At 53.8% G+C, this 11,897-nt stretch overlaps 1 protein-coding gene and 2 non-coding genes across 4 annotated transcripts in view; all 3 read right to left on the bottom strand.

The window, feature by feature from the left end:
* Positions 1 to 8,822, bottom strand: part of PLXDC1 (plexin domain containing 1) — a 62,773-nt gene extending 53,951 nt beyond the window's left edge. The window contains exons 1-2 of one of the 2 annotated variants that reach the window (XM_074319668.2): positions 8,388 to 8,822; positions 368 to 546 (exon numbers count right to left, since the gene is read on the bottom strand). In XM_074319668.2, the coding sequence (XP_074175769.2) occupies positions 368 to 546; positions 8,388 to 8,463 (255 nt within the window). In that variant the 5' untranslated portion in view covers positions 8,464 to 8,822. Of the gene's footprint in view, positions 1 to 367; positions 547 to 668; positions 709 to 8,387 lie in introns of those variants that run through there. The other variant, XM_088802237.1, reaches the window with a different exon arrangement.
* Positions 8,823 to 10,633: 1,811 nt separating this feature from the next.
* On the bottom strand, positions 10,634 to 10,705 carry TRNAC-GCA (transfer RNA cysteine (anticodon GCA)). The gene has a single exon. It is a non-coding gene; the product is annotated as a tRNA-Cys (tRNA).
* Positions 10,706 to 11,409: 704 nt separating this feature from the next.
* TRNAC-GCA (transfer RNA cysteine (anticodon GCA)) lies at positions 11,410 to 11,481 on the bottom strand. The gene has a single exon. It is a non-coding gene; the product is annotated as a tRNA-Cys (tRNA).
* Between the last annotated feature and the right edge of the window lie 416 nt (positions 11,482 to 11,897).

Here is an 11,897-nt window from a genome sequence, read left to right on the forward strand (position 1 = left end):
GGGGCCAGAGCTGGCAGCTGGATGTCACGAAGAATGCCGCCTTCATTCAGCTTTTGGCGAGGCCCTAAGCAGTGGGAGAGTCCGGTGTCAGGAATGATGTGGACACGCTGTGCATCCTTGAGCAAATCACTTTACCTCTCTGGGTCTACGAGGAGGTGGGCAGCCTATGAAGCTCTGAGATGACAAGATTTTATGACTCAGGCTAGGCCCTGCTTCCATCCCTTCCAGATCTCTGTCTCCACACTGACCTCCAGGGCCAACCCCAAAAGATATATATATAACATGCATGTCTGACAAGTGTCCATGGGGCACCTGGGGAGCCCCCGCCAGGCCCTTCCCTCCCCATCCACATTCCTCCAGCACTCACCACCACTCTGGTCCTGTTATCTGGCAGTGAGTCAATGGCCAGGGTGCCCCCACCCAGGTCCTGGCTCAGCTGGGTCCTGTCCGGCTCCGACACTTGCCCAGGGCTCTCTCGGGCTCTCCGACTCCAGCTCTGCATTGTCCCCTTGGCGGCCCATCCAGAGCCTCGGCCTGCATCCTGACCTGGGAGAAGGGGACAGAAAGCTGAGTCCTGGGAGTCCAGAGTGAAGGTCCGGGAGGGAGACCAGCCCAGTTACTCTGCAGAGTCCTGACCCCGTGCCATCATTGCCTTTGGGGACACTTACTGCCAAGGCAGGAGACACCCAGCATCCACTGAGAGACATGTACCCAGCTCCACTGCATGTGCTTTGCACGTATAACACGGTCAGTCCTCACCCCAGCCCTCCGCAGTAGATACGATGCTCTCACAGTGAAATGTATTTCACAGATAGGAATCAGCAGCTCAAAGAGGTTAAAGAAAGTCACGTGGCAGATTAGGGATGGAGATAAGTTTCAAACCCAGGAAGATCTGCCTCCCAAGCGGTGATCATTCTCAAGCTCAGCTGCACACTGGAATTATCCAGGGAGGTTTAAAAATTCCTGATGTCTGGGTCCCACCCCAAAGACTGATGTAATTGGTCCATGGTGTTGAATGAGCATTAGGGTTCTTAAATGATCCACAGGGGACCTTTTAAGAAGCCCTGGACCTAACACTGCAGACAAGGGTGAGAACCATTCCTCTGGAACCTTCCAAACCAGTTCCTTATCTCTTTGCCAGAAATGGCACATAATCTCACCCTCCAGCCGACTCCGGGGACTAGAAACCAGAGAACAGATCCTTTTTAGTTCAGGGCTTCTCAATCTCAGTACTATTGACGTTTTGGATAATTCTTCGCTGCGGGGGGCTGTTCCTTGGCATTGTCACATGTCAAGCAGCATCCCTGGCCTCTATGTACTAGATGCCACCTCCTCCAGGTTGTGACAGTCGAAGATGTCTCCATAGTGGGGGGGGGGCACTGTTTAATCCTATCACTACCTTCCAACCCCTTGGGCGAGTCACTTCCCCCCATAAAACAAACAGCATGGACAACGGCAAGGGTGGCAAATAGGTTTCATCCCCAAAACCATCTCCAGTCAGTTAGTGACTGCCAGGAGCATGTTATTGAGAAGAATTCTGAGGCTCCATTTGTGTTTAGCAGGAAAGATTACGATGATCAATTAGCAATGTCTGCATGGGCACAAGATGGGAAAGCGCCAGATTAGCAGCTATTCCTAGACTCGATGTTCTCTCCAGTTCTCTCCAGGCCATTAAGTGTATTCTGAATGACACAGAAACCATGCTTTTCCATTTCAGAAAGATCTGTGCCCCCAAAGATGTGTCTTATTTTGTCACTCCAATTGTCACACCTACTATGGTCGGGTATATGGGACACAGACCACCAGATAGGTGGATCTGATATTCTCTGTGATCACCAATTTCAGGTCCACCCTGGGTCAGATGCCTTTCTCGGCCTCTGCCTGTCCCCACCCACTCCCCACAGTTCCTGGATGTAGCCCTCTTTCCTAGAGCATCCATTGGTGTTCTAACTATGTGCCTGTCTCCCTGGTACCCCCCCTGGACTCCCCCACCTTCTGCAAATGTGTATCCTTGGTGCCTAGCAAACAGTAGATGCCCAATCACTGCATAGTCGAGGGCACAATATTGGAAGTAACTTGGGAGCCAGCAAGCACAGAGGTTGAGACAACGTTTGGCCAGGACCAGGCCTGGGGTTGGGGCCAGGACTCTGCTGTGGGGCTCTGGTTTGTCATTAGACATTTTATCCAATTAAGTCATTCTTGGCAGCTGGTGCCTGCTGGACCTTTGCCGGCCCCTTCTCACTTCTCTGCCCCTAATAGCAACCAGATGCTCTGGAGAAGATGGGGAGAGGGGTGGTCTCCAGACCCCTTTCCCAAGATGCCCACTGGCTGAGATGGACTGCACCCAGTGCTGGGAAGACAGCCTGCCTTCAGCCCAGACTCCAAGCCAGCGATGCCTTGCCCTTCTTGGGTGAGGCCCATAGCTGCCTCTGAAGACAGAACTGTTTGTGCCAGGCTGCTCTGCCTGGCTCCCCAGGTCCTTCTGCAAGAAGCCCTCGGACCTGGGCAGGAGCCAGGATAGGAAAGGAGTGTGTGCAGAGCAAGTGGAGGAGTCGGCCAGCCTGGAAAGGGATGCTGGGATCTGCAGGCATCACAATCCTGCAACTGAGACAGGAGGGTACATGGATGGTGGGGACCCAAGTCCTGGGGAGATGGCAGAGGTTGGAGGTGCCCAGCCAGAAGTGGGGTTAGGGAAGAGACACCTGCAGCCACAAGCTGTGTGACCTTAGACCTATCAGTTGACCTCTCTAAGTCTCAGTTTCCTCATCACTAAAATGGGGACGTCAGTCATGCCTATTGCACAGCCTGCCATTAGTATCAAATAAGAAACAGAAATGAGAAGGCTTTACAAGTAGAGGGCTCAAGGCCAGGGTCCGAGGCAGAGTCCCTGAAGAAGGCAGGGAAAAGGATAGACGGGAGCCTGCCCTACACTGGCCGAGCCCTGAATCTTGCCCTCCCAACCCACACCACTCTGTCTCCCTGCCACCCTCCCCCTCCCAGCTGGCTAGGACGGGACATCATCCCCTCAGCCAGTGGAAGGAGCCAACACAGCTGGTTGCTCACGTGTGTGTGTGCAGGGACCCACGTGCCTGTGTGTGCGTGCACACACGCACATACAGACTTGCCTGGACGGCCTGGCCCTCCTCCCTGGTGCTCATGCACGTGTTACACACCTACCCAACCCTTGGCCCCTCCCTGCTCTACCTTATGCTTTGCTTTGGAGAGCCTCTGCATGTGAGTAAGGGCAAGAAGCTTCCAGAACACACGCTATTCATGTATTCATCCATCCATTCACCCATGGCCCCAAGTAGCATACTGTCTAGTGGGATGTCACAATAGTAATAGTGAAAATGAAAATGGTAGCCAACTATTAGAGAATGCTTGCCCTGGGCTGGCACTACTCCGAGTGCTTTAAACACATTAACTCATTTAATCCCCAGAATAACTCCATGACATAGGTGTCGGTTTTAGATCTATTTTACAAATTGGGAAACTGAAGCACAAAGGTGTTAAGGGATCTCTCAAGGTCACACAACAAGTCCGTGGCAGGATTTACCCTCAGGCAGGCTGACTCCAAGGTCTGCTCAGACCCCAGAAAGTGCAGCCACCCTAGGCTGTTCCCTAAGATGCAGGGACAGCCTCAGGGAAGGACTGGCATGTGGGCTGGGCTCTCAGAGGATCCTGCACAGACTGACCCTGGGGGCTGCCCTGGGAGGCTGTGTCCCCTGTCATGCAAGCGGGTAGCCCAGTGGTAGTGCCCAACCCCCTTCACATGCCACTGCCCTGCTCCAGGATAAGAAACAACGGGCTGATTTTAGGAGGCCAGGTCGTGTCACCCCAAAGCCTGCTCCAAGCCACCCTCATCCTACCCATCACCCAAGCTTGCCATGCCAGCCCCACGACCACCACTCAGTCCAGTAGCTACTTCAGCCTCCACCCTTAATACCCTTCAGCTTGTCTCCCGTTTCTGCTAGCATGTAGAGGACAAACTTGATTCCATCTCTCCCAAGCGTCCCACTTGCCACAGCTCTCCAGCTGAAGGCCTAGCTCCTCCACCCAACATTCAAGATCCCTGCTCTCTCCTCCATTCTGCCTTAAAGCCCTGTCTCCAGGACCCAGCCCTCTCTCTCTGGCCATGGGGTTTCACACAGGCAGTTTCTCAGCCAGGATCACTGCTCCACAAATAAACCCTTCTCCTGATGAGCTCTTGTCATCCTTCAAGTCTCACGAGATGTCACTTCTTCCTAGTGTGTCCCCTGACATCTCTCCCCCTTGTTCCAAATGCTACATGTGCCACCCCAGCCCTGATCCCAACATATCGCTGTAGGCTATGCATCCATAGGCTCCAGGTGCCTGATGCAGAACAAACTCTCAGTAGGCACATATGGATGATGGAAGAAAGGAAGGGAAGGAGGGGGGGAGGGAGGGAGGAGCTTTAAATGCGCTGAGAACCTGAGAAGACCCTCCCCTTGGAGCACAGCCCCACTGGAAACCCTCCCTGCAAATTCACAGCAATAGAAGAGCACAGGTTTGGAATCTGACAAGCATGAGATTGAAGCCTGAATCAGCTACCTATTGACAGTGATGTTGGACAACCTGCATGATTTCTCTAAGCCTCAGTTTCCTCATCTGTAAAATGGGGGTGATAAAACCTACACTTGGTCGTCATTTTGAGTCTTTAACAAAATAATGTACACAAAGCACCCAACAGGGTCCAGCCTTCCCTGGGTTTCACACGAGGACCGGCTGAGGGGCTCGGGAAACGCTCCAGACCCTGAGCCGAAGTCCTGCCTCCTAGTTACTAAGCCCTCAAGTGCACCCTCTCCCCTCCTGCTGGCAGGCAGGTTCCCACTGAGGACACTTATCTGGAGAGAGGGAGGGAGGCATGAGGAATTGGCATGAAAGGACCACCAAATAGTTCCGAAGGAAAAAGGAGAGGAAATCGAGAAAAAGAGTTTGGCTCCCTGTGAGTTTCTCTCAAAGGGAGAGTCTGAGGCCTGTGACTACCTCTGATTCACCCATTCAACACATATTTATTGAGACTCTGCTGTGTGCTGGGTGCCACATTGGCTGCTGGGTGACAACAGTGAATAGGCAGACACAACCCCTGTGTCCGTGAAGATTCTATTTGGAAAAGACATATACAAAATGAATAATATAGCAAATAAGACAATGTGAGGTGGTGACAAGTGCTATGAAAAAAAAAAAAAAGATGGACAAAAGGGTTGGAGTTGTTGCTACTCTGGACAGAGCCACCAGGGTGGGCTTCTCTGAGGAGGTGGCCCTTGAGCTGACTGAAACCAGGATGAGGAGAAGCCAGTTACCTGAAGGTCCAAGGGGAGGCAACCTGAGTGTGTTGAGGGATGGACCTGGGGAGAGTGAGGGCGGGGGGTGGGGTGGGGAAAGGCTGTCTCTGATGGCTGCTTTAAAAAGTTTGGATTTGTCTCGGTTTGCTTGGAAGTCCCTGGTGAGCAAGGATGAGGCTGGAAGCAGAATCATGGCTACAAGGGGCCCTAGACAATCTGGTCCAAAACCCGTTTTATAGAAGGGTAAACCATAGCTCAGAAAGAAGAAGTGAAAAAAAAAAAAAAGGAGGATATTGCCAACCTCACCAGGGGTTGGTGAGGGGCCTGGTCTTCTGACTCCCAGGCCAGGACGCCACCTCTCACTGCCTCTTCCTTCTATGTCTGTTTTAGACATGCCTGGTTCTACCTGGGACAGACTCTCGGTGCCCCCTGTGCCCCCTGTGCACCCCAAGGCCACCTTCCTGTCTGTCAGCCTCTCCTAGTCTCCCCCCACACCTAACTACATCTTTGGGTCACTCATCTGCTCCATTCTAATGATGGATGAAATTTCAAGGCTCCACCAAGCATGTTAATCCATCAAGAGGGAGAAGAGACGTATAGATGTAGATGTGAACCAAACCAACCCCATTTAAGTTTCACGCTGTGACCTTTGACCAACTTCACCGTCCTTAGCAAGCATATCAAAGCTCTCTAGTTCATGATTATCTGCATACCCTAAAATGTAGCCATAAATATATTATTTTTGTTAGTAGCAGCCAGAATGGCATGACAACTAAGATAAATATTAAACTGGTGATAGTATTGATTATAAGCTATTGTCTATCACAAGACCACCAGGAAGTATGGCTGCTGGTGCTACAGCATTCTTTATCCCTCTGGCTTGTCCGTCATCCTTTGGCCTACCATCGGACAGGGGATCTCAGCTCCCTCCTGAGCTGCCCTTCATCCCAGCCCAGAGGACTCAGAGCCTTGGGGCTGAATGGCAGCACCCCTTCAGGTTCAGCTCCCAGCTGCCCTTCGCGAGTCACCAGGGCTCCACTACAGAGCTGAGCTGGGCTGTCTATCCTTAGTGGCCCTCCTCCAGAATGTCTCACCGCTATATGAGTCCTCCCCTAAAGATACATCCCTACCTCCTTATAGCCCCTCCAAATAATTCAGTCTGGCCTTGTGAAAAAAGCACTGAACTGACAATCAACAGCTGCCCCTTCTGGCTTCCTAACGCTTCCTTAGGTCTAACCAGTCTCTCCTGCTGCAGAGAAAGTCCGTTTCTCCTCACTGAATCTCTGTGAAAACCAAGACAACAGGGCGTCCTCTACTTACAGGTGTGATTCAAGTCTCTGCCTGCCCTGCTTTTCCTGGCCAAACCAGGCGTCTACTCCCTCAAGCCGACTCTGAAGAGGCAACCCTCAGCCAGGCCGGGGTCTGGCCACCATCCCCCAGTGCACTCCTGTTGCCCCCTAACTCCCTTTCCCCAACCCCCTCCATGGTTCTCCCAATTCAGAGGGGGTGCGGAGCCTCCCTCATCAACCCAGTCACATCCTGAATTCAGCAGATCCCATCAGGTTGGGGCTGCAAAGGACCTCAAATATTGACCTGTCCAACCTCTTCCCTTTGATACTGATTTGTGTGTGTGTGTGTGTGTGTGTGTGTGTGTGTGTGTGTGAAATATTAATTACCCATACATCATAACAAATCTGAAAAGGAAAGACAATCATTTAAAAAAATGAGAGAGAGAGAGATCTTTCATAATCCCACGACCAAGAGTCAAAGATTTTGCCCACAGTCTTACTTTAGAAGTGAGGCAATAGGCCCAGAGAAAGAAAATAACTTGCTCAAGGTCACACAGCAAGTGAGATGCTGGGACTAGAAACCAAGTCTCTGGCCACTCTCTGTGTGGTCTCCCTGAAGACTGGTGGTTCTGCCCCAGCAGGATCTTGCCACATCAGCTTCCGCTACTCTCTGCCTACATCCCCGCGATCAGCACCCTGCCTCACCTCACTTCTCAGCAGGGACCCAGGCCTGTCTCAATTACATACAGGGACCACTGGGGTGAAGAACGCTGTCACTGATGCTAACTCACCTAGCTCACCCCTGGGACACAGCAGCCCACCCCTTGACACCCCGTCCACTGCTCTGACCCATCTGAGGGACACCTATGCCAATGAGGCACGAGTTCTATCTTCCCAATTCTCTCTGTCCCAACCCCAGAGAAGGTCTGGGTTATGAGGAGAAAGGAGGAAAATATAAAAATCACCTGTTGAAAAATGGTTCTTTAATAATATGAGAGTCTCAAAGCAGATCTCAGAAAGGACTTCCAGGTGGGAGAGATGGTTGTGGAAAACGTGTAGGGGAAGAGCGTGCTATGAGTCCTACCCGCCCCAACCCCGCCTCTCCCTCCACTACAGGAGCCTCCATCTGGAGCAAGAACAGCTAAAGGCCAAAGGCCACAGGGAGAGCGGGCAGGAGTGACCAGAGGACCTTGGAGGCTGGGGGATAGGGGAGCAGCAAGTCACTTCTTCCTGGGCCCAGGACTGCTCTGCAGGCACCAAACAGGGAGAGGAAGGTGTCAGGCCAGGCTGCCACTGCCCTTGCTCTGGGAAAGATCTGGGTCTCCACCATCCCCCTGGCTGCTCCCACCCAGTCCCCAAATCTGGCTCAGACCCAGCCTGAGTCAGCTTGGAGGTGGGGGCAGGGAAGAGAAAGAGGAGGCGAAGCTGAGGCAGAAGGCGTCCCAGGCTCCCCATCTCACCAGAATCAGTCTCGCTTCATGTGACCAGGGGTCCCTATGACTCTCCCACTGTCTCCTATGGGACCAGAGACCACTACCTTGTGGAGCTCCCTCTACTGGGGTCCCTCCAATGTCCTTCCAGGAGGACAGTGTCTGATGCGTCCACCCTCACACATCCATGTGTTTAGGAAAGTGTGGTACCTGTCCACCTGCCACAGCCCACAAGGGTCCTGGCCTCCCGCGGACAATACCACCCCCCTACGGTATCACCAGCCTGTCGGTACCACGCCTACGCCTGCCTGCCTACCCCTTCCCCGGACCCCGGCCCACCGACCAACTCTGGCCAGTCTTACCTTCTCCGGGCTGGGGGCTCAGCGCCCGGGCAGCCTCCCTGAGCACCAGCACCAGGAGCCAGAGCTCGCCCCGCATGGTGGGCGCCAGGATCCGCCCCCCACCCGCTGCTCCCGGGCCTTGGCGAGGGAGGGGCCCGGGTTAGGCGGCGCGGTCCTCGGGGCTGACAGACGGAGGGGTGGGCTGCGAGGCGGCGGCGGAGAGCCCGGCCAGGCTAGGAGGCGGGAGCGGCGAGCGCGCGAGCGGGCGGGGAGCGAGCAGAGCGGCGGTGGCCAGGAGCGGAGCCCCGGAGGGGGCGGGGCGGGGGGCGCGGCGCCTCCAGAGCTCTCCCCAGTCTTCCCTGGGCCCTCCCTGCCCTTCCCGAGAGCTCCCGCAGCAGCTCCCCAGGCGCGGACCGAGGGGGTCTGAGCGGGGTGGAATCGGGGTACAGGGCGGGAGACCCCCTTGGACTAAAAGAACTCCGGAAGAGCATCAGCTGCCCCCTAACACCGCACCTTAGTTTCTACCTCCCTTCCCCTCCTCTTCTCCCCCCAGGGAAAGCTGCGGAGAGAAAAGCCGGGCGGGGACTGGGGGTGGGCAGACCCCAGGAAGGGACCGGCGCCCTTTCCTCGGGCCAAGGGCTCCTGCCATCTCCCTCCTCCCAGTTCCACCAGGCTTCCCGACTTTCTGGGCTGTTCCTCAGTTCTGTGGGTTTGTGGTGCCCATCCCCACCCCAGGCATTTCCCCTTGCAGAAGAGACCCCCCAGGTCCTCTCCTCAACAAGATGCCTGAATCCCACCCTCTCCCCTGCTCCTCTCCGCTTTATCCCGCCACCCCCCATTTCCAGCACCACTTTGCCCCCCACAGCTGACTTGGGGGTGGAGGGGGCCTGGCTGGCCCCTGCTTTGAAATAGCCTGGACCTCTCCCCACCCCCAGAAGGTAGCCGAGGCCACCCTCCTCTCTGGGGACCCCCGGCTTGCTCAGGGCCTGACCCAGTCAATCTTCAAAGCCAGCCGCCACCACCGTGTTAACAGGCTCTGGGGATAGATCTTTTTTTTTTTTTTTTTTAAACTTCTTCCAGAACAGAATAAAAATACCCGCAATTTAGAAGATTTAATAGACGGTGGGGAATCGGGTCAGGACTCAGAGGTGCCTTTTCCCGCCCCTGACCTACTTCATGCGATAGCAAGGAGCTGGAGCGCTGGAGGGGGTTCGAGTGAGAGGTGGGGACACACTGGCTTCTACAGGTCTGAGGCCTAGGGACTGGAAAATCCCAGAGAAGGTTAGGGACGCTGAGTGCCACTGGGGGGATTCCCCAGGAGGAGGGACACGCGTGGGGACAGGAGAAGGAAGAGTATGAGCTGGAAGAGGCTGGTTCCCTGGCACTGAGGCCAGAGAATGAAGCAAGAACTAAAGACTCTCTAATCTCTCAGAATCCCAGGTCCTCCTTCCTCGGGACCCTGGGTCCCAGAAACGACCTGCTCCAGTCCTAAACCCTCTAGTCCCTTACGACGGGACAAGGCAAGGCCTGTCTGTAAATTCTTCTTGTCTAATTTAAATCCCGATTTTGCCAACTCTCAAGCAGGATCAAATAGGCTACCTCTCCAGCTGCGGCTTCTTGCTGCCCTCTAGCGGCCACATCACGAGCCGCAACGCGTGTGTTTCGCTGTTTCCCGCGGAGTAGGATGTAGCTTTTTCCCCGACCTGCCCAGGCGCTCTCCACTCCTTCTCACTCTGGCCCAGCGGGTTCTCATTTCTTCGCCCCTACCTTCCGGGAGGTCGAGGTGAGGGGTCCCAGGACCGAATTGCAGCTCTCGCCCAGGTTTCTTTGTACATTCTCCGGTTCCGAGTGCCTCGCAGTCTGTCTTACAAGGTCTCCTACAAGGGCTCACGCTTAAACAGCAACTTGGAAATAATTAGAAGCAAATGTCGTGTAAATGTTTTTTTAAATGTAAGCTTCTAGAACTTGAGCGCACATCAGAATCACCTGGAGGGCTTGTTAATACATAGATTTCTGGGCGCCAGCCCTACGTTTCTAATTCAGCAGTTCTGTGATGAGGACGAGAACCCAGGTGATGGTGCTGGGCTTGGGACCGTATTTTGAGAGCCGCTGCTCTAAAATTCTCGCTTCTTGCACTCTCACCGTTTCTCGTCTGCGTAAAGGCGGTAACGAAGGAAACGTCAATATAAAAATGGGGAAGAAAAATTAAAATCTTGGAAGAAAATTGTTTCTTGAGACACCGGAATCGAAGTCCTCAAAAGGAGGGAAGGGGGCACCCGGATTTGAACCGGGGACCTCTTGATCTGCAGTCAAATGCTCTACCACTGAGCTATACCCCCTCTGCCGGTGGCCGGGGCTCAGGTAGCTTCTTAGTGCTGCTTCTGCGCAGGCGCCGTAAAGAGCTCACGAAGAGAAGTGGAGTCCGAGGTTTATGATAAAGAAGAAGAATACAAATCTCAAGTAATTACTCATCTGAATGCAGGGTCTGTTTCCTGAAACTCCGAGCTAAAGGTTTCTACTGATGGTGTAAGAAAAATGCAATTTGGGATGTGTGAAAGGAGTCCCTCGAGATCTTTCGAGATCCCTCACTTCGGGGCGTTCCTTCGGGCAGGGGTCACCTTCTCCTGCCCTGCTAGAGGCCTCTTACTGCTACTCAGCGTCCCTCTCTCCCTCCCACATGGTCACGCGGGTTTCTCTGGGCCTTCCTTCCCCAGATCAAACCCCTTCCTGATAACAGCCGTGGGGTCACTGGCCAGGCCGACCTGGTGTTGCGTCAGCCTCCGCCCTACCATTAGGGGAATGGGCGGTCTGTACGGTCCATAGGTGTCAACCTGGAGGTACTCGCACTCACCCCTACTGCATTCCACCCTTAGACAAACACACACACACAAGCTGAGCGCGTGAGTTGGCAGGGCCCGGGCCTCCATCCTCACCGTCTGCAAAAGAGGTTAGCAGTGCCCGAGGCCGCGTCCTGTCACCTAAAATGTAATTTTGGGAAGTGGACCACAGGACTTTAAAAAGGCAAGAAAGGATTGGCACACAGAGGGGGCACCCGGATTTGAACCGGGGACCTCTTGATCTGCAGTCAAATGCTCTACCACTGAGCTATACCCCCATCTTCCTTCGTTTTGATCGTTAGGATAAATTTCTATGGAATAAGGAAATGGTACTTTTATCATGCTTAGGATTGTATTAGGACAACCTAATGAAAAAAACCTCAGAATCCAAGCAGAGATGACAAGAATTCCTGAGTTCTTCCTCCACAATCACGCCTCAGAAAAAACAGTGTTAAAGAATACTGGGCCCTCTATATCTGTGTCCAGACTCTCGCTGAGATGGCCACTGCCTGACTTGCGAAGTAGAGCGACCCACTGACCCCAAGACCATCCCATGTATTCTGGGGTAATAGCACCGCTCCCTGTATACAGGGAAGCCTGCGTTTCTATCCTGTATCCAGCTCTGTGTAGCTAGGACTCCTGGGCTTTTCCAACCCCTAAGGGCCGCTATTCAATCAGACAGAAATAAGAGGAG

Source organism: Rhinolophus sinicus, chromosome 12 (assembly GCF_057876585.1).
Source record: "Rhinolophus sinicus isolate RSI-liver-muscle chromosome 12, RSI-T2T, whole genome shotgun sequence".
Taxonomy (NCBI): domain Eukaryota; kingdom Metazoa; phylum Chordata; class Mammalia; order Chiroptera; family Rhinolophidae; genus Rhinolophus; species Rhinolophus sinicus.